At 34.6% G+C, this 24,542-nt stretch overlaps 1 protein-coding gene across 1 annotated transcript; it reads left to right on the forward strand.

Annotated features, from left to right (window-relative positions):
• Nucleotides 1-347: 347 nt before the first annotated feature.
• LOC145683126 (uncharacterized) lies at nt 348-836 on the forward strand. The gene has a single exon (XM_081754490.1). It carries the CDS (start codon nt 348-350, stop codon nt 834-836), a length of 489 nt encoding a protein of 162 aa, XP_081610616.1.
• The last annotated feature ends 23,706 nt before the right edge of the window (nt 837-24,542 follow it).

The following is a 24,542-nucleotide window of genomic DNA, read 5'->3' on the forward strand; positions in this document are numbered from 1 at the left end:
TAGTTGTGAAAAAAAAGAATATAAAGATAAAAGTGCAGAACTAATAAGTGATGAAAGAAAAGTAATACAAGAATGGGCAGAATGTTTCCAATATGGTGAAAATGATCTACAGAACAATTGCGTCTGCGTAGGAGGTTGATGTTTGATTGTAGTATTGTTTTTTCTCAACTGTTCTCCTTTGCCGTCTGCGAAATCATTGTGAGAGATTTAAAGGAATAACAACTATTAGAATATGTAAAATGTAATATATTATTAAAATATATAAAAGCATTTCTGCGTGCCTTGCTACTATTGAACGGCTGAAGGAAGAAAACATCGCTCTCAAAAAGCAGCTACTAGACACTGAGATGAGATTAGATGAGCTCGACCAGTATGGAAGACGAAACACGCTAGAAATACAGAGTGTACCAGAAAAAACGAACGAAGATACATATGAAGTTGTAAAACAGTTGGGCCGTGCTTTAGACATAAACATTGAAAGAGAAATGATAGATGTATACCATAGAGTAAAGAAAGCTCCTCACCAAACATCAGGAACAATAATGGTTAAGTTTGTTCGTAGAGAGGTTAAAGAAAATTTCCTCCAGAAACGTAAAGTAAAGAGGAATCTCAATTGTACCCACTTAGGATATAACCATAATGAACCCATCTATGTCAATCAAAGTCTAACTCTAAACCGCAGAAAGGTATTTGGAAAAGCCAGGAAAATTAAAAGCGAAAAGAATTATGCCTTCCTGTGGGTAGATAGTACAGGTAGCATAAAGTTGCGTAAAAGAGAGGGTGATAAAGATGTTTTTATATTACGTAGCCTAGAAGATGTTGATAAATTGACGTAATTTTAAGCAAAAACAGGTAGTAAGAATTGTAGGAAGGGTTAAATAAATGCTTGAAACAAGTTCTATAATTGAAGATATAAATACTCAACAAAATATCGAAACTAATGTATGCGAAACTGTTACTTTATTTAATAATGTGTTTAAAGATAAAATTGGTATCAACATCTTGAATCTTAATATTAGAAGTGTTCGTAAAAATTGGGATGAGCTTTTAATTTTATTACAAAATTTAGAATTTAATTTACATGTATTAGTTCTCTCCGAAACATGGCATAATCAATATGAAATAAATTTTAAAAATTATCATTGTTTCTTCACAAAACGATCTCTAAATAAAGCAGATGGTGTAATGGTATTCATAAATAATAATATTAGTATTGAGAATATTACAGAATTAGAATTAAATGATGCTTCTGGTCTAAGTTTAAATATTTCATATGGCAAAGAAAACTATAATTTAATGTGTATTTATAGAACGCCAAGTGGTAATGAAGGAGTATTCTTACGCTCCTTCGAAAATGAACTTAAAAATGTCAAAACAAATGGGTTGGTTATTGGAGACATAAATTTTGACATATTAAGTAATAGGTACGACGAAAATGTAGACAACTACTTAAACATACTTTATAAAAACTGGTATATATCATGTATAAATAATTATACAAGAGTAACTGAAACAACTAAAACATGTATAGATCATATCTTTTTAAGGCAAAAATATAATCAAAATGTCACTGCAGCAATATTGCATACGGCAATTACAGATCATTATATTACTAGTGTTAACTTAAATATGGAAATTGCCGATAAATCAATAACAAACAAACCTAGAACTATTATAGATTACTAAAGACTAAAAAATGAAATACAGAAGTGTAGTTGGTTGAATGTGTATCAAAGTTTGGATGTAAATTTAGCTACTTCAGCTTTCATTTCGACATTACAAAAATGTATTAAAACTTCACAAATAGTAATTGAAAAAACTATCCCAAAATATCGTAAGTTAAAGCCATGGATAACTGATGAATTGATATTACATATACGAGAAAGAGACAAATTAAGCAAACTTGTAATAAAAAATAAAGATAATCTAGAAATAAAAGAACACTACAAAAAATATAGAAATAAGGTAACTCAACTGATAAAAATGGTAAAAAATGAGTACTATAAAAAGAAGATTGTTAATTGTGAAAACAATACAGGTAAATTATGGAATGTAATATCAAACATTATTGAGAAAAAAGAAAACAAAAGCATGGACATTAAAGTAATACAAACGGCTACGGGTAACATTAACTTTCAGCAATATCCTAAACTAGTAGTTGACACATTCAACAAATATTTCTGCAATATAGGTGAAAGGTTAGAAAAAAATGTAAATTTAACCAAAATAAATGAAAATCTAGGAAACAAAGCTAAAAACAGTATGTTTTTTACGCCTATTACTGAACAAGAAATCTCATTTTATATACACCAACTGAAAGCAAAATCGGCTCCAGGACTAGATGAAATAACTGCTAAAATATTGAAAAATGTAAAAGAAGAAATAACTAAACTATATATAATATGAGTTTAGAAACAGGTATTTTCCCTAATCAATTTAAACTAGCACTCGTGAAACCAGTATATAAAAAAGGGTCAAGAAAGGATCTCAATAACTATAGACCAATATCGCTACTTAGTAATCGTGCTAAAATATGTATAGGCATTGATGGCTATATTCAATCTTTTGCAGATGACACCACCATAACAATAACAGGGAAAAAGTGGGAAGAAACTTATAAAAAAGCGGAAATAACAGTAAAGAAAGTAAAACAATGGCTTGAACAAAATTCCTTGGTACTAAACTTAACGAAAACCAATTATATTGCTTTCTCACCAACAATAACCGGACAGCCACAAAATTTTGTCTTAAAATATCATAACTGTATTAATACTTTAGACTGTAACTGTAATATAATAAATAAAGTAACTGAACAAAATTATTTCGGAGTGAAAATTGATAAACATTTAAAGTGGACATCGCATATTCAACATGTAGCCAAGACATTAAGAAAATTGCTGTATAAATTTGTACAATTAAGAGGGTGTTTAGAATTAAAAGTTTTACGTATGGTATATTATGCACTAACACAAAATATATTACAGTATGGTATCTTAAGTTGGGGATCTGGCTATGAGACGCATATAAGACCTTTAAAAGTTCAGCAAAATAATATTATAAGAATATGTTTAAATAAAAACAAAGAAGACAGTCTAGAAAACCTGTATAGAGAATTTTCAGTCTTAACTGTTGAAAAATTATATATAAAAGCAGTCCTACTCTATGTAAAAAAACATGAAAATGAATGGAATAAAATTTCTCATGGGTATGGAACAAGAAAAGTAACTCAAAAAGATCTTGAAACAATAAAAATAAATAAGGGTATATCACAAAAATCAAACATATTATTTGGCTCCGAAACTTTATAATAATACTCCAAAAGAAATTAGGGAAGAAGGAAAAATGCATAGATTAAAAATACTAATAACTAATTGGTTAAAGGAAATAAAGAATGATAATTTAAGAGCGTTAATGTATTAAATTAGTAAATAATCGACAAAGTCACTTGAAATATGCTTACCTACAACTACTGGGGTTTATTTTTTTTAATTATCTTTTTAAAAAAAGGAAAAAATAGAGAGGGGGAAGGGAAAAGAAAAAATAATGGAGGAGAGAAGGAAGAAAAAGAGAAAAAAGAAGAGAAAATGATAAAATTACACTTATATATACTTTATGAAGATGGTTTCTCACTCACAAGCGAAAGCTTCTGTGAAGAGCCATCTATCATAATCATATTATGTCATTAGGTTGTATTATGTATGTGTCTTCTTGTTGAAAGATAATGTAAAATTAATAATAAATTAAATGATAGTTAATTAAAATTGTAGTAAAAAAAAGTAACGGCTATAAAAATGATTTATAATATAATACTGATTGATATTAAAGAAACCCTGCCAAGGATTGGAACCTCAAGGAGGTCCGGAGGTTACCAGTTGTAGTGCTAATATATGTAAAAGAAAAAAAATAAATAATTTTATAGTTGTGGTGTGTGTAATAGAAGTGTTGCCACCAATATATATATGTATGTGTCTGTCTGTCTTTATGTATTTCATAGTATGTGTTTTAATGTTTTTTTTTTTTTTTTGGCCTCGTGGAATACCGGAGGCCATCCGGCCATATAGGCTGGTAGGTAAACTAAGTTTTTTTTGTATAGGCCTGATAATAAGTCTCTGGAGTACCGGAGAATTTCCGGCCTAAAAATAGATACACTATTTGTGTATGCAGTGTGTGTGTCCACTATGTTCTGTATTGTTACTTGTATAAATAAAAATAAAATATACATAAAACAAATATATAACATAAATTGATTTAAAACGGATTAAAATAATTATAAAAACAATTATTATTTTTATATGATTATAAATTTACAATAAATTTGAAAAATAAAAAAAATATAAATATTATCAAAATGTTAAAGGTGACAAAAAAGGGACTAAATGTATAGTAAAGCAGTATAAAAGTTATTAACTGGAGGAGTAAAGTTTAAAAGTGTTAAAAAAAATAAATAAAAGTAAAAAGAAATAAAAGTAAAAATACTGATAACAAAGGGAAAATACAAAAGAATAAATACATCAAAACAAGCAATTACCAAAGAAACAGCAGAAGAATCAATACTGAGTTATATAAATCATGAATACCTACTTAATAATAACAAACTTTATTTAGCAATACACGATTGTTATGAACAAACTCCATGGCTCTGGATAAGTAGAGTAACAAATAAAACACAGTTCTGACCAGAGCAGAATGAAATATATTAAAAACTATACTTACAATGTGTTACAGTTTCAAGGACCTAACGTCCTCTTCATCAGACACAAACACTGAGAAAAGACAGGTGACAGCAGATTTTATATACATGAGAAAGTGAAAGGCCACGCCCCTTCTTCTCTCTCATTGGTCGGAGGGAACCAATGAGGATAAAGTCAATTCCGCGCAAACAGAAAAATATAATGACTGGATCAGAGACATGGACATTAAGGAGAGTTGAAATATCCAAGCTGAAAGCATTTGAAATGTGGTGCTGGTGCAAAATGCTTCGCATATCACGGACCGAAAGGAAAAACAAATGAAGACGTATTAAAGGAAACTAATAAAGAACGTCACATCAAGAAAAAACGGCATGCTTGGCCACCTTATTTGTCACTCCGATTGAATCACGTGCTGACAGAGGAAAAAGCAGAAGGAAAACCAGGAAGAGGTAGACCAAGGATAGAATATTTTGATGCAGTTACGAAGAAGAGACCCTATCAAAGAATAAAAGAGCTCTTTCAAGAGAAAGAAAAGTTTTAAAATTTCCATGTTGCCCACCAACTTAAGGTTGAGGAGCGAAAAAAGAAGATATCTATTTCAATCTTAACGCTGGATATAGTGAAAGCTTGTCTACAACTAATATGGCATAGCGTACGCTACTTGAAGGTATAGGTTTATAATAGCAATGCTTACCATTAAATGAATCATTGTACACATTCACGCATTATCTTTGTCAAAAATGTCTTTTTCTTTCTTTTACAGAGTTCGCCATACTAAACCTTATTTATATAACATAAACATTTTTGTTGATAATTTCATGAAGTTAAAAAAAAAAGCATTTGTAAAACATTATGAAATACATAATAGAGTTTGACATAAAGAAAATAAATTTTAAAAAATAATAAAATTAAGAAAAAAAATAGAAAAGTAAATGACACACAAACAAAAGATAGCTTAGTGCATCTGTAAAAGAAAAAAATAACTGTAAAACACAAAAACAATAAAATTTAAATATTACACTACAAAAATGTAAACACGAAAAAACACAAAATTAATATAAAAAATGAAGTATAACATATTCAAAATTAATACATAAACAGAAAACAACAAAAAATACCTTACTGTATTATGGTATCGTAAGAAAACCTAAAAAGAAATAAAATTGCCAGAAAAAGCATAACACTTTAAATAGGGGATCAAAATTTTAAAAACAGTATTTTTATAAAAGCTCAAATTAAAACTAAAATACGTTTTTATAAAAATTGTGCAAATTTGAAAGTTATTTTAAATAATAAACGATTTTTGAAATGTAAAAATTTGAAAATATACTTGAAAACAAGAAAGTGCAAATTAAATTCAAAATTATTAGACTAAATATATTTAATAAAATATATAAGAAAACCTGCAAGGAGCAAAAACTAAACTTGAAACATCATAGAATAAAAATACATCACATATATAAATATGTGTAAATACAGTAATTATCAAAGTATTGAAAATGTAAAAATAAAAATAAACAAAAAATAATAATAAATGAGAAGATAAGGAAATAAATTTAAAAAATATATTTAACATTGAAACAAATAACTAAACGATTTGAATTTTAATAAAATATAATATGTTTAAATAAATATTAAAGACATATAATAAAAAAAATAAAATTTTTAACTTTCTTTTAAAGAAAATATACTAAATGTAACCTGGAAAGGATGAAAAATAAATGAAGGTAAATATTACTTAAACTAACCTGAAAATAAAATTTATAAAGTTAACATATAAAATAAAATAATTTTACATATGATATTTCAAATAGTTTTAGAGCAGGCAGTAAAACTAAACATCTACCCGATGCGAGAATTGTACCATCTGGAAAGTGCTTTTAACCAATATTCAATATAATGCAATGTAATTTGAACATTGTAAGCAATTATGTTATGTTTCAGAAATTGGATATTTGAATTGTACCGGGTGACAAAGGAAACAATACGTCTTCAGAGATAAACTTCAAGTAGTTGTACACAAAACACCGAGTAGATTGCGTTTTCATACAGCACCGTACGTAGCTTTAATTATATTATATACTTGATAGCACTGTATTTACCAAGATAAATATGCCAACCTTGAAATAAATTCCGCACGACGTTTTCCAGATTATTTCTTTATTCAGTAACATACGAATTAAAAGTAGCTGCTCATTATCATACGAATATCGCGTTATCATCGCGCGCTCATACATTATGTGATTGTGCTACACGAGTGAAACTCACTGCGTCAGATGAAGCTCACTTTGTCCAGTAAGAAATACAAAGAAAACACAGAAGGTAGACCCGTCAATATATGCCCGAGTTCACGCCTACTCCAGGATTGACCTCTCCAAATGATTCAAACAGCGGGATAAAGTCAAGCCTCTAGTAACACATCAAGTTCTAGTGTGTCTTTGGTGAGTGTATCATAACACCCAAGGTGAACCTGTTTTGGGAAGGTTTTCATAACACATTTCTGCACCAAGTTTTCCAGACACAGATTCAAAAAAATGTGTAGATAAAATGAATGTGCATTGGGGTCAACGACCATCTAGAACGTAATTAATTGACATAAACACCACGACGTTAGTGCACTACGTTCATCCAGCTAGGGAAGTACAAAGCGAGCGTGTGCTCCAGTGATTTCACCTGTAGCTCGGAAGTTATACCGAATGGCCTTGCACGAAAACCCACCTAGACAACATATGATGGCAAGACGTACCGACTCAACATAAGTACTACAGAGCCATCTCGAGTGAAATGATATGACCTGCCTCGAACCAGGTCGGTTATTTACGAAGTGTGTTCAAAGTTCCTAGTTTCCAGGTCCTGCAAACAGATGAACGGATGCCTGTCATCTTAAGTGTACTGATATCCTCTCTAGAGTTACAATTTACATGCAATTTGCTGAGACTAGTCTGCATGAAGACCTGAAAATGGGAAAAGTTTCTTGAAAGGATGCTGGCTGTTGACCAGAAGGCTTCGCAGGCACGTATGTGTTAATCAATGTTAAAACGTGACGATGTTCTTTTTCAGCCAACTGTCACAATGGATGAGACATAGGTTATTTTTTTCAATTCTGAAACGAAGCAACAGCCGTGATCAGAATGGAAGCATCCAGCAAAGAAATTTCGAACTACCGCCAGTGCTCAAAGATTGATGGTGGTAGTATTTACTCATTGTGTTCCCGAGGGCACTACAGTGATGCATACATCTTAAGAATACGCTTTAATGAAAGCGCTTTCCGAGAAGGTTGCTTACGTGTTTTTGAATCAAAACAAAGCTCCTGCTCATCAGGCACTCCTAACTAACATTGTTTTCAATAACATCATTGAAGTCGTGTCTTATCCTTTCTACATACTTGATCTCGTTCCACCGAATTTTTGCTCTTACGAACAATGTTAAAACATTGTGGACCTTTATCTTCCATTCAGGTCCCATTGAATCAGCAATTCTCCAGTGGTCAAAATACACATCTATAGAAGCGCTCTGGGCAGCCAAAGAACCATGGAGTCGATGTTGCGAAAATATCTACTTCTAGAGGAAGATTACGTTAAGAACTGATACGAGTTTCAACTTCCTGAGCTTGTGAAATAAAATATAGGAGAACTTAGAATTGGAACACACCTCGTATAACTGAGTCACGCTACTGTCGAAGCGATGATGGACGACATTCCAGATGTACACTTCTTACACAACATAAATTTCTTTAAACGTTATTTATGTAGTTTCTGTATAGAAGTATTAGTATTCAGTAGTATCACTCTTCAATGTAATGTAATGGTAATCGAAATTCCTGATGTTGAATACAGACTTATAACGTTCGCGGATCATTTGTTCTGTAGCACGGGAGACTCAGGTTCAATTCTTGGTGTGAGTAATTGCAGCTTTTGTCTCGCCTTAAACTATAGGAGTATGTTTCTTACAGCTTCGTTGGTGGAAAGCGACGTTAAACTTCTTAAACTCAGTTTTATAATTCGTACTACATCTTTATATGGTAATGAGCAGAGGTGGATCACTGCAACACCTGTTCCGGTATCATGAAGACCTAGCATTCCTGGAGTGGATCGTCGCCTGTGACGAGAGCAGGTACCATAACTTCGAGCCAGAGACAAAGCGAGACAGCATGTAATGGAAGCATGTGTCATCAGCTCCCCCTAAGATTCAAAGCTGTGCCCTCAGGAGGCAAGGTGATGTTCATCGTAAAATACTCTCGAATATCTCGAGCACGGAAAACCACTAACAGTGACGTGTACTGTAAGACACTCCGTAGCCCAAGCAAATCCATCAAGAGCAAAAGGCCTGGGTTGCTCACGGAGGGAGTGATTCCTTTCCATGATAAGGCTCATCCACATCTCTTCCAGGTTATACAAAGTGTACAGGACAAGTTCAGGTGGGAACAGCTTGAGCATCCGCCCTACAGCCCGGACATGTCGCCCTGTGACTCCTATCTGTTTGGTCCGCTAAAAAAAATAACAAACAGAAGCGCTTCAACTCGGACGACGAATTAAAAGACAGAGTGGAGGACTGGTTGCTGTCACAACTACAGGAATTCGGAGAACAGGGAATCTTTCGACTCGTGAAACAGTGGAATAGTTCTGCTCAGGCCTCTGGTGATTACTTTTGAGTAAAGATTTCGATTATACCCACACTGTCATTTCGTACCTTTTCATTTGAACATTCCTCGTGGTCCTGAGGAAGAACGCTCAAACAGAACATTGGAAATATAGAAAGAAATTAATAATACAATTAGAAAGAACATTATTCACGATAGTAGAAAGGCCTAGTTGTTGTTAGAATGTGTTTCATACGCTTCATTAGTAATTTTACTTTATCATTTTTATACAGTATTTTGAACTGCATACGGTACCCTATATCTGAAACACAAAAATCTTTTAGGTTCTTAGAGCTGCTAAGGGACTTAATACGCTCGTGGAAATTAGTATGCCAATCTCGTTAATTTAGTAACATATATTACTTTCTGTAGATTTCACTGAGAAGTTCTATAATCTGATCTTCCTGAATTTGGAAGAACACCTGAGTAATGTTATGACTACGGTACATGTTTAAAATGTAAGATCCGGTATGGCATGCTGTTGATAGATAATCGCATAAAATAAAGTTCGCCTGTGCATATCCCCTACGTTAGAGACCTGCACGGGCCGGGCTTTAGCGGGCCGACTCTGCTATTTCTTTGAGCCGGACCGGGCTTGGGCGGGCCGACACTGTTATTTCTTTGAGCCGGACCGGGCTTGGGCTGGCCGACACTGATTTCTCTTCAGGTCGGGCCGGGCTGCGGCCGATCAATTGCAATTCTTTAATAATTATTGACTTTCGTTAAATGATAATTGGAATAAAGCCAAATGTTGAAGAAGTGTGTCCGTGAAAAATGTTACAAAGAATGCAATAGCTATTTACAGTTTGCGTTGCTTAGCGGCTCCACTTTCACTATAGAGGATTGCAGGCATTATGCGGTAAATTGATCTCTGACCTTGACCTTCACTGAACTCAAAATATAAAAAGAAGGGGTGGGAATATTTTACCTGTCGCTAAACAATATTGCCATCTTCACTTTATGCTAAAAATCAATTAAGTTAGATTTTTGTTACTTAATGGAGTTTTTGTTCTCTCGATGACAGGCAAATCTCTAGGAGGCAATGGTACCATTCGGGAGGCAAGCGTCAGGTTGTGAACCAGAGTTTAGAAAATGTTTCTGAGGGTTAGGTCAAATTTAGAACTAAATTTTGAGAAAGATTGGGGCTCGAGCTAATTTTTTAAAAATATTATCGGGCCGGGGTCGGGCCAAAAACTTTTAAAATTTATCGGGCCCGGGCCGGGCTTGGGCCAAGAATTTTTAAAAAAAACTTATCGGGCCGGGCCTAGCTACGTTCGGGCTGGATTGGGCACGGGTCGAAAAATTCGGCTTGTGCAGGTCTCTACCCTACGTTCCCTCTGCAAGGACCATTCCATCCTAGAAGCAATGAAATTCGCTGTTAATTTCATACCGAAATGATACATCTAGAGCAAATTCTCACTGCCACACAGGTGGTCTTCACCTTGTCCACAAGGAACCGAACAAAACAATGAAAAAAAAAAACATACAGAGTATACACACACATTTATATTTCCAAATCTACAATAATATTTGTTTCCTCTGCAAGGATTGCCCCATCATGCATACACTGTTACCACTGCTAAATGTGGAAACATTGACAATACTTATTCAGTGCTACTGAAATCGTTTCACCTTGTCCACAAGAAAGCATTATCTAGCACTATCTACCTCACTGTAGCCCATCTGTAATAATAATAATAATAATAACATTCATATAGTAATAATTTTATTATAGTTGAAAGAGTGAATTTAAAAATTTAAAAGTGATTGTGAAAACAGTTTTTACTACGGTACCGCAATAGTTCTATGTTCTCGTTTTTTATTGAAAATAAATAAATATGTATTTGCTGCTACATAAGAACAATGCACCTTGATTTCTCAGTAATACCTATTAATAAATACGCTTGACTGTTGAACTTGATTTTGATGACATTATTAATGATGTTGCCAATGTCAAAGGAAGACGTAAACAGTTTTGAAACAGAAAAACTTCAGAAACGTCTTTTTGTAAATTTTTAGATACAACAATAAAACTCTTTATATCATTTAAGGTTATTTTATATTTTGCAGTTTTTTACACCATGTAATGTTAAATAGAAATGAAGTGAAATAATTAAGTTTTATGTCCCAAACTTATGCCGACTAGGCTAAAGGAGAAGGTGATGATGAGAAATCACTGAAATGGTGGAATGAAAAAGTGGGAGGAAACGGGAGAACCCCGAAGAAACCCATACACACAGTGTTTGCCCACCACAAGGTTCACTTGGCGGGAGCTTGGACTGAACCCGGGACCCCGTGCTCCAGAGATGAACGCTCTATTAATGAGCCACCGCAGCCCCATTAATGTTGAATAGGTTAGGTAGAAGCCAGGTAAATTTTAATGAATCTACTCCAAATGCTGGCCACATATAGGAATTAAAATGCCTATTAGGTATATTACATAAAATGAGTAATAAGAAATATGAACAATAATAACTAGTAACATTAATAATTGAATCGATCATTACAGAAAGGGCACATGTTCTATATTATTAGTATAGAAATGTGCCATTTCTGCAATGACCGATTCAATTAAAATTTAGTAGCAAACGTAAAAGAAATATTTTAAGAAGTGGATCTAGGAGAATGGAAGTTTCGGAGAGCGATGCAATTGGTGTGGTTAGGGGCGGCGATTTCTCTAGGACCCATGGGCAACAAACATGGAAATCCGGCCCTGCTCATCCAAGCAGTTATTCGAAATAAAATCTTTCGAAAAAAAAAAAAAAGAGTCAAATATTCAATCCCTTATGTGAATACTATGGAGCATGGAAGCTTCTCAGTTGCGGCAAGTGACTTGCCAATAATGGCAGAATACCTATGATAATTACTTTGTATCTATTTATTTGAAATAAATCATATCATTATCAGTAAGTCACACTAATGTACTGTGAATGTGCATGCCCCGTCCATGTTACTTTCGTTATTATTTATTACTGTTATAGAAGCCTAAAACATTTGGATCTTTGTGGATGTTCGTGATACTGTAGCATCCTTAGTTTGTAACAAAATTTCAGCCTTTTTTATATTAGTCTAAAAGTTACAAGAGTGTAAAGATAAATAATCTACTAAGTGTGTTCGTGTCACGTTATTTTTCATTTTTACCCTAAGAGTGTTAAACACGAGTGTCCCCTAAATAAATCTTATCTACACCATTCGTGGAGGGGGGTAGAATCTTCAAATGACACCAATAGATATGTACACTCATGTCCAAAATTATTGTCGCATATCTATAAATATGTTGTAGGAATATAATTTCATAATGAATTCGTACAGTATTTCTTATAATGTTAGTATGTGTATAATCGGCAATGACATGTATGTGGCAAATTTCATGTCAAAAGATAAGTAAATAAGAACAATAAAACGAAAATAAAGCTTTCTTCTCCTTTTAGCAACATTTTGTTTTACTCATTCTAATTTTCGTATTTATAATACTTTGTCTATGAAATTTGCCACAAATATACATTTCCCGATTATACACATGATATCAGTATTAAAAGTACCCTGCAAAATAATTATCAAATTATATTCTTACAAGAAGACAATTATAGATATGCGACAATCATTTTGGACATGAGTACAATCACTTACCTCTGTTTCTTTTTGTGGCTCCATCTTTGGATCTCCCTCGTCCTCAATAATATCTTCCAGTGACTGCTGTCTTGATGTTTCTTGTATAACACCAACGTGTCGTGATCTTAAATGGTACCACAAGCCAGTCGTTGAATTTCGATTGTGGATAATACTTCGAGAGTCAGTGGGGTATTTACGATTTTGTTTCGGAGGGGGGGCTTTGCTAACTTTCGGGAGGGGCTTTGACTGAAAATGTGAAAATTCTGCAAGATAATTCATATACTTTACTATAGTAAGTGAGATTTCGGGGGGCTTAAGCCCGGAAGCCCCTCCTAAATACTCCACTGTCGAGAGTAATTGCATTTTGAAGAAACACCATCCTTTTCACGAGTGAAATGTAAATACTTCCCGAAATGTAAATACTTTTCCATTGTAAATACTTCTCGAAAATATCTCTTCTTGCAGTTCTCTCTATATAGTTCGAAACAAGCTCTGTGTTGGTAACCGATGTAATAAACGTCGGTTGGGTTATTCCTCGTAACGGACTAATACTTCTCCCACTAGGTCAATAAACATATCAGAAGTGTTGATATCGTTAGACGCATGTCCTTCCTCTAAACAACAATCATTTATTGTTACCAAAATATGCAGTCACAGCGAATATGAAACCACGTACCGTATCAGCAAAGGCGAGTACGAGATAGCTAGCTGAAAGCAGTCTCAAATAGCTATTACGATTAGAACACGCCGCATTAGCGAAATAAGATACTATTCAATTTAAGTCCAGGAGTAAAGCTTATCTGTATGTAATGATGCGTTTGTTTTCTTTTATTTATAATTTCAACCAAACCAGGCAGGGAAGGAAATGTTGCTCTTTCGCAACTTCAAATTTCTCTTCAGTTTCGTTTTTCATGAACATCTGTCCCTTCGTGTTCCATCTCCAAACGTTGTCCTTCTGTTTCGATTTTTTCGTTTTCCCAAAAAAATTCCGTTTTTCGTTTTTCGAAAAATTTTTCGTTTTTCATTTTTCGAAAAATTATTCGTTTTTCGCTTTTCGAAAAATTTTTGGTTTTTCGTTTTTCGAAAATTTTTCGTTTTTCGTTTTTCCTTTTTGAAAAAGTCATTTTTCGAAAAAGTATTTTTCGAAAAAATGTGGCCATCCCTAGTTCTGTAACAGTAGGACCCCTTTATGATTCTGAAATGCTAACTTCAGACTTATGAGTTTTCCTTGAACAATTCTCAATTGATAGTGCACATTTGCATTGATACTCTGACCTGGTAGCTATTTCCGGCGCACAATGCCGCGAGCAGTCCACCAAACACACAGGAGGACCTTCATCTGGTGCTGTGCTGGTTTCGGCTGTTTTGGAACCGGTTCATGGGATGTTAAGCAAATGATGACGGCGCCGTAGAGCTTCGTACAAAACTCACTTGTCATCACATGTCAACACCCTGTCCACAAATGGCTCCTTACTAAGACGAGACAGCAAAGAAACATAGGTGTCTGTTTGCGTTGCCTTCTGGCCCGGAGTCAAATCAAGTGTAACTATTGACCCAACTTGTAGTACTTCCCAAGTTGATGGAGGTGCTTTTTCAACTCACACTGAATTGTAGTCCCCGTTCCTCATAAGTCTGGCCACTGTTCGCCTCAATTGCTGCCTGAAGGTCTTCATTTTGTACATGTGTTGGTTTTCCGGCACGCGGTGCGTCTTCGAGCGTTTCGTCACCATACTTAAACTTGTTAAATTACCCCTGCACTGTCTACGTAGTCACCCCCTCCTCACAAAAGGCCTGGCATATCTTATGCCCCGCTGCAGCGACATTTTGAACTCGTACAGCATACACGCCTTTATGACGTTCTGTGGAGGCCCCATGTTCAGTCTGTCCTTACGCAAGTTCATAGTGTAACTAAACTGCCAGAACCAAGTAGTATGTTGGATATACCCCACACTGACAACTGAGCTTCGCCTTATCTCCGTTCGAATTCAACTCGCAGTGTGAGGGCCAATTGAACACAGACTTCCACAAAAAGCGACTATAGATTCCGAGATGGAAACTAACATAAAGATCTCAAGTCGTCATCTATCCCGATTAGTTTGTTTCCCCATTTGCTCTGATAGTATGATCGCCGAGGGACATCATGTCTGACATGTAACAGGATAATGCTATCTTACAATTATTACTATATAAGAATCAATATCGAAACAGGAGTACTTAGTTTTTTTTTTCCTATTATCATTCTCAGTAGTATCATGGAAACTGAGGGAAAATGTCTCCTGCCATGCTGAGTTCTTATCAAAGGAATCTCTTCTTACTATTTCTTTCAGTTGGTTCTCTACTAACATCAACATTGGAAAATGAAGTGATAAATTTCTAATACTTCAATTTGGAGTATGCTGCTCATCCGGTACTGAATCCTGAATACATATTTAGAAAACATTCTTGTTTTTGTATAATACGAATTTTACGTGATTAGTTTAGTGAAGCATAAAAATGCACATTAACACTACTTATAAATTTTATAACAATGGTAAAATTAATCGGAGAGTTCAAAGCTTATCACATTTTACGGCTTTACTCAATTCCCTGAATTAAATTATTCATGTCGCTTAGTAAGGTCTTTGTTTAAGACAACAATCTCGTTTCGAGTGGACTTGTAAATAGTTGATTTGAGTTGATGTTGAGTTTAACGTCCCTTTTCAGTAGAGAGGCTATATGGGACGTGGACCTACTGATTAACGTGGAATCCGAACCACATGAGCTCGCGCCCGGAATGGAACCCGGATCTCCCGCGCCAATGGCGCGTACACTAACCGCTTATACACGAAGGAGCTCTGACTTGTAAATAGTTCTTTTGCTATAGAGGATGTGGTGCTGAATGACAGATACATTTGAACGGAACCTTACATAATTGTCCTTGTATTTACAAATGATACCCGATTCAAATTCTTCTTCGTATTGCAGAGCCATCATTAGTAGTTCCCGTGCTTCATAATTTATTTGTTATACATGGGCAAAATACAAATAAAAAGCCTCACTGCTATCATATTTTATTTCTTTTAGGATAATGATTTCAGAAATTTCGATATCTAAAGAGTTAATGTATAGAATAGTTCAGGGCGGAAGTCAGAGAAATAAATCAGAAGTAGATTCATGTTTGTAAATCGAGAACTCGAGAAAAATCGAGAACTTTTTTCTGCAAGGTGTGATTGAGTTACGTAGCCATTTTATTCAACTAAAATTTTCGAGACTGTCATATTACAATTCCACAATATTCTCATCACTTCGGGCTGCCTTCGGGTTAATTATTTTAAACTTCAAATGAAGTTATTTTTTTACTTACTTGTGTAAAATGTTCAAATAGTATATAAGATGGCAGGCCTTTCAGTACTTCAATTTAATTAAATATGTTCGCGAAACCTATAGAATACTTGTTTCAAGCAAGTTTTGCTTTTTAAACATCTACCTAAAACTCTCTAACTCTATATTATTTTCATAAGAAATTAGTTAACTATATATTCCTTTTTCATCCTTAAACCTTAAAGTTCACAGAAAACCATCTTCCTAAAATATTAGAAAAATTTATTCGCTAAGTTTATGTCATGTATGATATCTACTGATTTGTAGGAGTATTTTAATGGAAGCTTCCAAGAATACCGTACCAGGATCGTACTGTAGAAACTTAAAGCGATCGGAGCACATCTGTAGGATTGAGATTGTTCATGTTTATGAATGTAAGTAAAGGATAGTAGTTTTTCCGATCGATAAGTAGAATTTAATTATAAATCGAATAGCATCCATGTTATAATATTGACTACTTCAATCAAATTTATTCATGGGATCTTGTATTGGTACTGATTATATCAACATAATATGCAAATATTAAATGTAATGTATGTTCAGTGAGGTGGGATGTTCGTGGAGACAGAAATGTGTTCGTTTCGTTGCTCGAAAGAGTATGTTGCAGCATTGGATGGGATGTAGACAAGCGAAAAGGAGACGTGCAAGTTGATATCATAATACATCCTCCACGCCAAAAGAAGCAGCACGAACACACTACTTCATTGGAACGTACACGAATGGTTACACTACAGAAAGACAGTTTGCAGAATTGCAAATTTAACGTACGTACCTCTGCTACACAATTAGAACCGTTTCGCCCATTATCAGTGATGACCGTTCCAGCAGCAAGTGTTAAAGACTTTCGCTTCCTAATGTTTAATGACGTAGGCGAATGTATGTTATCTAATTTGTAATACTCAAAATCTATCGGCGTCTATTGTCAAATATCATACTAAGAGCATATGAAGTAATATGATGACTTGTGCAATAGTGTATAAAGACCGAAGTTGTCTGTTATACATGCATGGAGAACAACTACAAATGTTACCATTACAAAAGTACGATTTGATAAGTATATTTTTCTTTATTCATATACATGACAATTTTTCAGAGGAAAAATGGGAAATCTTTGAGTTCACCGTCCAACGTTTATGCATTTTATGCTAAAAAAGAGAGAGATGATCAGAAATGAGTGAAATGGTGAAATGAATAAAGTGGGAGAAAACGGGAGAACCACGAGGAAACCTAAGCACAGGTCTTTGTACACGACAAAGTTCACTTGGCGCAAGCAGGGATAGAATCAGGGACCTCATGCACCAAAGGTGAACGTTGTACCAGTTTTTTAAAAATTAATTTATTGAGAGCCTAATAATACATTTGTGCAATTCAACATAACTACTGATCAAAAAACCGCCCCAAACTATGAGAGGGAGAACAAAAACTTCAAATAATTAGCAAAACATTTACCATAAGAAGGAATATTTTGACATTTGACATGTGCACCATACATAAACAATTTGTATTTATATTCTGAATTATCTACATGAGTAACGACATAGTACAGTGTATAAGCACACAACCTGAACATCGACTGTGGTTTAGGTCTCGGCATATAGCAAAAATCAGGAGGGTGTAATAAAGTATCCGGAAATGCTTGAATTACACAGTGACATATATATCCTAACATGGCCCGTAATAAATTTCATATTGGTATAACCTTAGAACAATTTGTTAGACGATGTTGACAATCATCTTCCAGTACACAAGAGGGACATACATTGTGTGCAAGTAACTTAATGCATACTAACCAAACAGATGTGACAAGAAGATCATGTACGACTTTATACCACTCAATGCCTATATATTGTGGCATGGCTATACTATGTATATTTTCCAAATTTGTGTCCAGCTAAAGACGGAACTTATTCTTTCGACGCGAGAGACTGTGATATTGTCAGAATGTAACCGTGTATTATGCAGGTCTTTAGCAAACTCTCCAGAATAAAGAGTTGAATCTTGTTGTAAATAACTGCCCTTTAAGTAAGAAACAGATGGGAGTAAGGTACCTATATTTAACGTTGCAAGTATACCGACTATTTGATACCAGAATAAGGCCCACTCTTTAGTGAAGGAAGGAGATTCCTGATACAGTTTACAATACCATTTCGTGAAATAGAGAACATAACACTTTAAATAGATATTGATCAAATTAAGTCCTCCACTCTCTTTCCTTTTACATAGTATTGGATAAGGCACACGAAAGAGTTGCCCTTGCCAAATATACCAAAGGCTCAAAGATTGAATTTGACGGAGACCATCCTTCGGAGCAGGCAAAATTTAGGCAACATGAAATATTTTTGCATAAATATAGCTATGACAAATCCAGATCCGTTGTTCCAAATTAAATGGTCGAAAACCCACATCCTGACAAAGTAACTTTATATTAGTGACCACCCTCTTCCAATTAGAAATAATCATTGAGGAAACAGTTGTCTCGTAGACTATATCTAAAATAGAGACTTGCTACACAACAGATATAGTAGTCGGTAGATAAATCGGGGTTGTAACACCAAACTTAAAAATTTACATTTATGCATATTTAGACTAGCTCCAGCAGAAGTTCCAAAATGAGCCATAATTTGCGTAACGTGTTGATAATCCTCTTTTGAATATATAATGACACTAATGTCATCTGCATAAGATTGCAATGTTAGTTTAGTGCCGTTTACTGGAATTCCAGTAAGCTGGCCATCGAATTCACTAAAAAGAGGCAGGAGATATATACTGAACAACACCGACGAAAAGGGGTCTCCTTGACGTATGGACTTACGAATTGGAAATGCCTGTGTCAAGAAACCATTGATTTAGAGTCTGGAAGCTGCATATAAAAACAAGGTTTGGACTTGTTGAATGAATTTATGAGGTAACCCTATATGTTTCAAAACGTGAAATAAATATGAAGGTCTCAAATTATCAAATGCTTGACAGAGGTCTAAACTCAATAAACCACCTGTAGTACAAGTGGTATCAAACCAAGCAACTGTATTGCAAAAGTCCATTAGAACATCTAGCATTTTGTTACCAATACTAAATCCACTTTGGGCATCATGTAATAGATCAGTCATGAAAGGTTGCAATCTGTGGGCAAGATATTTCGCAATAATTTTGTAATTACAATTATGTAAAGTAATAGGGCGGTAATCACTCAAGATTTGGGGTTTATCTTTTTGGGTATTGAAACAATGATCCCTGTGGCAAACATGGTAGACACCTGACCCATTTCTAGAATTTAGCGAGCAACTTCAAGGAAGTCCGATGCAATAATATCCCAATAACATTGATAGAAAGTATACGGAATTCTATCGACTCCTGCACTACTCAGCTACTAGAAGCTATAAATACTTGGTGAATTTCGTCCATTGTATATAGTTGGGTCAAGAGGTGTGTTTCGGAGCTAGGAAAATTCACTTGCGGCAGAGGAAATGTCGGATCAGACTGAAGAGGGTCAGATATGTCATTAAATATATTTTGATATTCGCAGAGAATGTAAACCGCTATGTCAGGCCGCTTCTGAAGAACATTCGTATCCGCTGTATGAAGAGAAAGAATACTGAGACGTTCTCGTCGTCGAGTTTCTTTTATATGATACATGGATAACCTTTCATGTGGAATCGTCAGAGGATCACGTCTTCGTGCCGTAAAACCTTCTAAGATTTTGAGTTGCAAATTTAAAATTTTTTGCTTTCAAAATTGCAATCTTTAATGTTGAACTGGAAGATAATTCCTTTGACTCTATTCTTGGAGACATTTGTGATAAAATTGTAAACTGTGTTTTGTCTGTATAGCCTATTCTTGTGCGATGCGTATAAAAAAGGTTTTGATATTGGGTTTAACCATTTTCTCCCACCAATTGAGAATAGAGTTGAAGTGGCACTTACGTTCACGCTACTGGTGTGTTTGGGGGGGGGGCAAGTGCTGTTATAGGCACATATAGAAAAATTACAAACATAAAAATATGTAAACATAAAAATATATAAGAAATTACAAACATCAAAGTACCAAAGTACATTGCCGGACCTCTTTGGGGGGCCCGGTCCCTCTGGGCCCCCCTTCCCTACGCCACTGGTTCGCACCACTTAATCCATCAGTTTCGAAAATTTTCTGTAACTTCAGGCAAAACTAAAAAAGAATTTAATTTCCAATACGATTTACCCATTAACCTTCGTGGTACATCGTAAGGTAGCCATACTTGTACTGCAAAATAATCCGAGAAGGAATTACCACGCACATCATACATCACTTGTGGAGTGCACAACCTATTACTAAAATAAAATCTGTCTATTCTACTCCTAGTGTTACTTCGGACATAAGTATAGGGTGAATGTGCCAGTACTCAGCCTCCTAACTCAAATTTTAAGTTTGAATGTCATTTTTGATTTTAATTTTGAACAGAATGAGACTTCTTCATGATATATGTATTCACTATTTAGTCTAGTTTACAATGAAAGGAATGTTTTTAATGTCATTTTTAGGATTTTAACAATATTTATAAATTTTCTAAAAATGCCGAAAAATACCAGTACTCAGCCACTACATTCTAGAACTCAGCCATTAACGAACCTAAAGTCAGCCACCAAATTCTAATCTAATAATAAAAACATATGTAATATCATGGAGCGTTTTTTATTTTGCTACATGGCACTACAAATATAACAGATTACGTTATAACTGTTTAACAAAAAAACACATTATTTATTTCTCGGAAAAAACAGGAACAAAATTGTATTGAGCGGACCCTTCGTAAAAATATAAGCAACCATGAAGCTAAAACATTTCAAATAGAACTAAAGTTGTTAGATCATAGCCAAATTTCATGACCAGTATATCACAATATTATTTGATCACTCCAGTTAAAAGTTAGAAAACGCATAAAGAAAAAACTATCTTCAATTGCTATCTTCCGTTCTAAGATCTTGGCTATCACTATATTTCTCCATTCATCTGATGATATGGCACTTGGTAATTTATTTTGCTCCGTTTCCTCTTTGAAGTCTTCGCAATTGGTCCTGGCCAAAATAAATTATTTTCAAAATTTGGTGAGACTTGTCTACTGTTATTTGAACTCTTTTCGGGAGCTTTATCTATGACTGTGTTCTCAATATTAACGTTGGCGCTTTTAACTTGAAGTAATGTACCATCTTCCATTACCTTATGGACCAATATTTCAGTACGACCTGCTTGACAAGGAAATAGAGAAGGAATCTGCGAGGAAATCAACTCGCAGATGAGCAGAGTTGAAATTCGGCGCTGCTTTTCTTTGATGTTACTAACAGTTGATAAATTCCCCATTCTTTCAATAGAATGATTATGAATCAAAGCTTCCCCCTCGATATCACTTAACACTGTTTCAACATCTACACCTTTCTCTGCCAGTTTTTCTCTTCCATATGAAATCACTGACTGAGCTGATTGAAAGTGTTGTGAATTAATGTCAGCCGATACACTGCAATCTCTTTCGAAACGTCTTTTCACTAAGCTATTTTTAATGCATTTAGAGTAGTCTACAGCAGCATTGAAAGGGCACAAGCCACATTTCCTGAAACCATTTCTAATTGAATCAGAGAGAAAAGAACGGTAGTAATACCGTTGACAAGAGTGAACAGAGGTGAGATTTTGTTACACACTTATCTATGTTTTTGGGTTGGCTTTGCGAGTCATGAATGTCTTCTTCCATTCTATCTTGAGGGATTTGAAGACATTAACATCTGCGGGCTGAAGAATTTGTATTGTATTAGGTGGTAAGGCATATAGAATTATTCAGTTTTCGATGCAAAACACATTAAGTTCCATACTTGGATGTGTCCGATGCCCTTGAGCAAATAAAATTATTGGTCTTTTAACGTTATTTCTTCCAGCCATTTGTTTATACCATTTACAATGTACTCATAAAAAGTATCAATCCTCATCCAGGCCTGTTTGTGATCTTCTCCAAAACCAAACCTTTGGCACACTTTCTATCATGTCACGCGGTGGTATAACATACGGGAAAATAACCATTAGAAATACAGTTTCGCCGTTGCAGAGAAAACTAGAAGAACAGTGATTGTTTCTTTGTCAATTGCAAGTTGGACTTCTTAAACATTTTTCAAACCTTTCGATGCGATAACTTTACCAGTTTCGAGGCAAAGGCTAAAACTAGCTTCATCACGATTAAAGATTCGGGTGGGATCTTGAAGAATATCGGATGCGTTAATGCTTTGGAGGTACTCCTCGAGTTCTTTAAACCACTTTCGAATAAATTCTTCGATGACTGTTGCTCTTGCCTTCGGGAACTCTGCAAACTAATCCTGGGTTTACTCGTGAGAACAATTTATACCACTTCTCTCCTAGATAGCTCTCTTTGAAAGGTTTCTTTCTATTGTCACTTTTTACAATATTGTATACTGTATTCAATATATCCATTTTATTTTGCCCAAATCCAACTTTGTCTATTTCAGTAATTCACTGAACTAGCTTATTTTCTTCTGGTAGTGTTAACATTTGATCTGGTCCCATTTTCCTTTTCTATTCATGCACTCGACCATGAATCCTATCTTGAAGTGTCTTGCGAGAAACATTGAATGTTCTGCTAGCTTCACGTATAATCATTCCATTTTCTACAGCCCTCAGTGCATTGTAGAGAGACTCTTCTAAGTACTGGTGAATTGACCACCGTTTTCATGTCTGAACTTCCATTTTTCTTCCTTTTAATTCATTTATATTTACTTACATGAAATGAGTAAGTGGGAACCTGGTTTTAGCAGATTTGGATGTTGATATTTAAAATTGCAGTAAAATTACCAACAGGGCTGACTTTTGGCTTTCGAGGCACCAGTACTCGGCCCTTGCATTTCTACCGGGGCTGACTACTGGAAAAACAAAGATTTGTGAGTCATGCTGTATATTATTAACAGAAGGGAAGTGAATACTTGGTCTGGGCATGTAATAGACGAAATTGCACACACATGCGATAATTCCAGTACTCAGCCCCGGGGGCTGACCTTTAGAAAATCACTCATTTTTCAATTCCAGTTCTCGGCCCCCCCTATACAAACGAAATGCTCAAAATCTAGAAAAATATTTTTTCTGTTTTCATTTCCTTAATATATACAAATTAAAAAAATAAAAAGAATATTTATTATTTTTACATTAGATAACAAATACACACTTGTAACAAAAAGTCTCGTCTGTTATTTTTTACGTAGCAGATTCACGCATTACAACATAGTGTCTTCTTTGTCCACCTATTGCTGCGACACTAGGTGACATTTCGGTGTGACATGTGATCGGCTGTGTAGAGGATGAATGTCTAAAAGCTAAGCTTCATATTGATAAGGGTCAAAACGTAACGTTTTCTTATTTTTGTTTCGAAAATGCGTAAGTGGCTGACTACCGGTGAGGGGCTGACTAGTGGCACATTCACCCTACAAATGATCTCTCTTTTTAAAAATAGCAACATCCTCCAACCTGATTCCATATCGCATTTCAAGACTATAACTAGTGTCCCTCTGACATCTTTTTCAGGTCGAATAATACAATTATAATCTTCCCCCAAAATTATGATCATATGGAAGATTAAATATAAATACTAACGTTTTATTAAAAATATCTTACGTTAATTTAGTATGTCCATTCGGAGAATATATATTAAGAAATACTATTTTGTTCCAAATAGGTGTCATACGCAACTGAGAAATCTCAAAGTTGTGTTTGATCAAAATTGCAGTACCTCTCCGATCCACTCCCAAATTGACATAAGATTTATAACCGGGGAGATAAGCGAAATTATCTTCAACTACCTCTTCCCCAAAATAATTCCGCTATCGTCGTTCAAATATAAGCTGTTGAAACAGTTGACGTTTCGTTTAAGAGCTCATGCCTTTAACATTAACAGTAACAGAACTCAATAAGGACATAAGTAAACACAGTAAACGTAGTAAACCATAACACTCATTTCGTTTTAAATGTAAACAACTAAAGGAAAACGATGTAGTCAGGTATTTACACACATCATTTCAGAATAGTCCATATCACTCCCCTGACTATCACTTGTATTTAATTTCTTTTGTGAGGCAGTACTATTATTTTGGAGATGAAGCTCAATTTGTTGACGTTTCCGTCTTTTTGGCGATGCATTATCATATCTTTTAGTCTCTAATTTAGAACGTTTAATGTTACCATGATAGATCGTTGTAACGGAAAATCATCATTACTATCGA

The sequence above is a fragment of the Thermobia domestica genome, chromosome 4 (assembly GCF_964235325.1).
Source record: "Thermobia domestica chromosome 4, izTheDome1.hap1.1, whole genome shotgun sequence".
Classification (NCBI taxonomy): Eukaryota; Metazoa; Arthropoda; class Insecta; order Zygentoma; family Lepismatidae; genus Thermobia; species Thermobia domestica.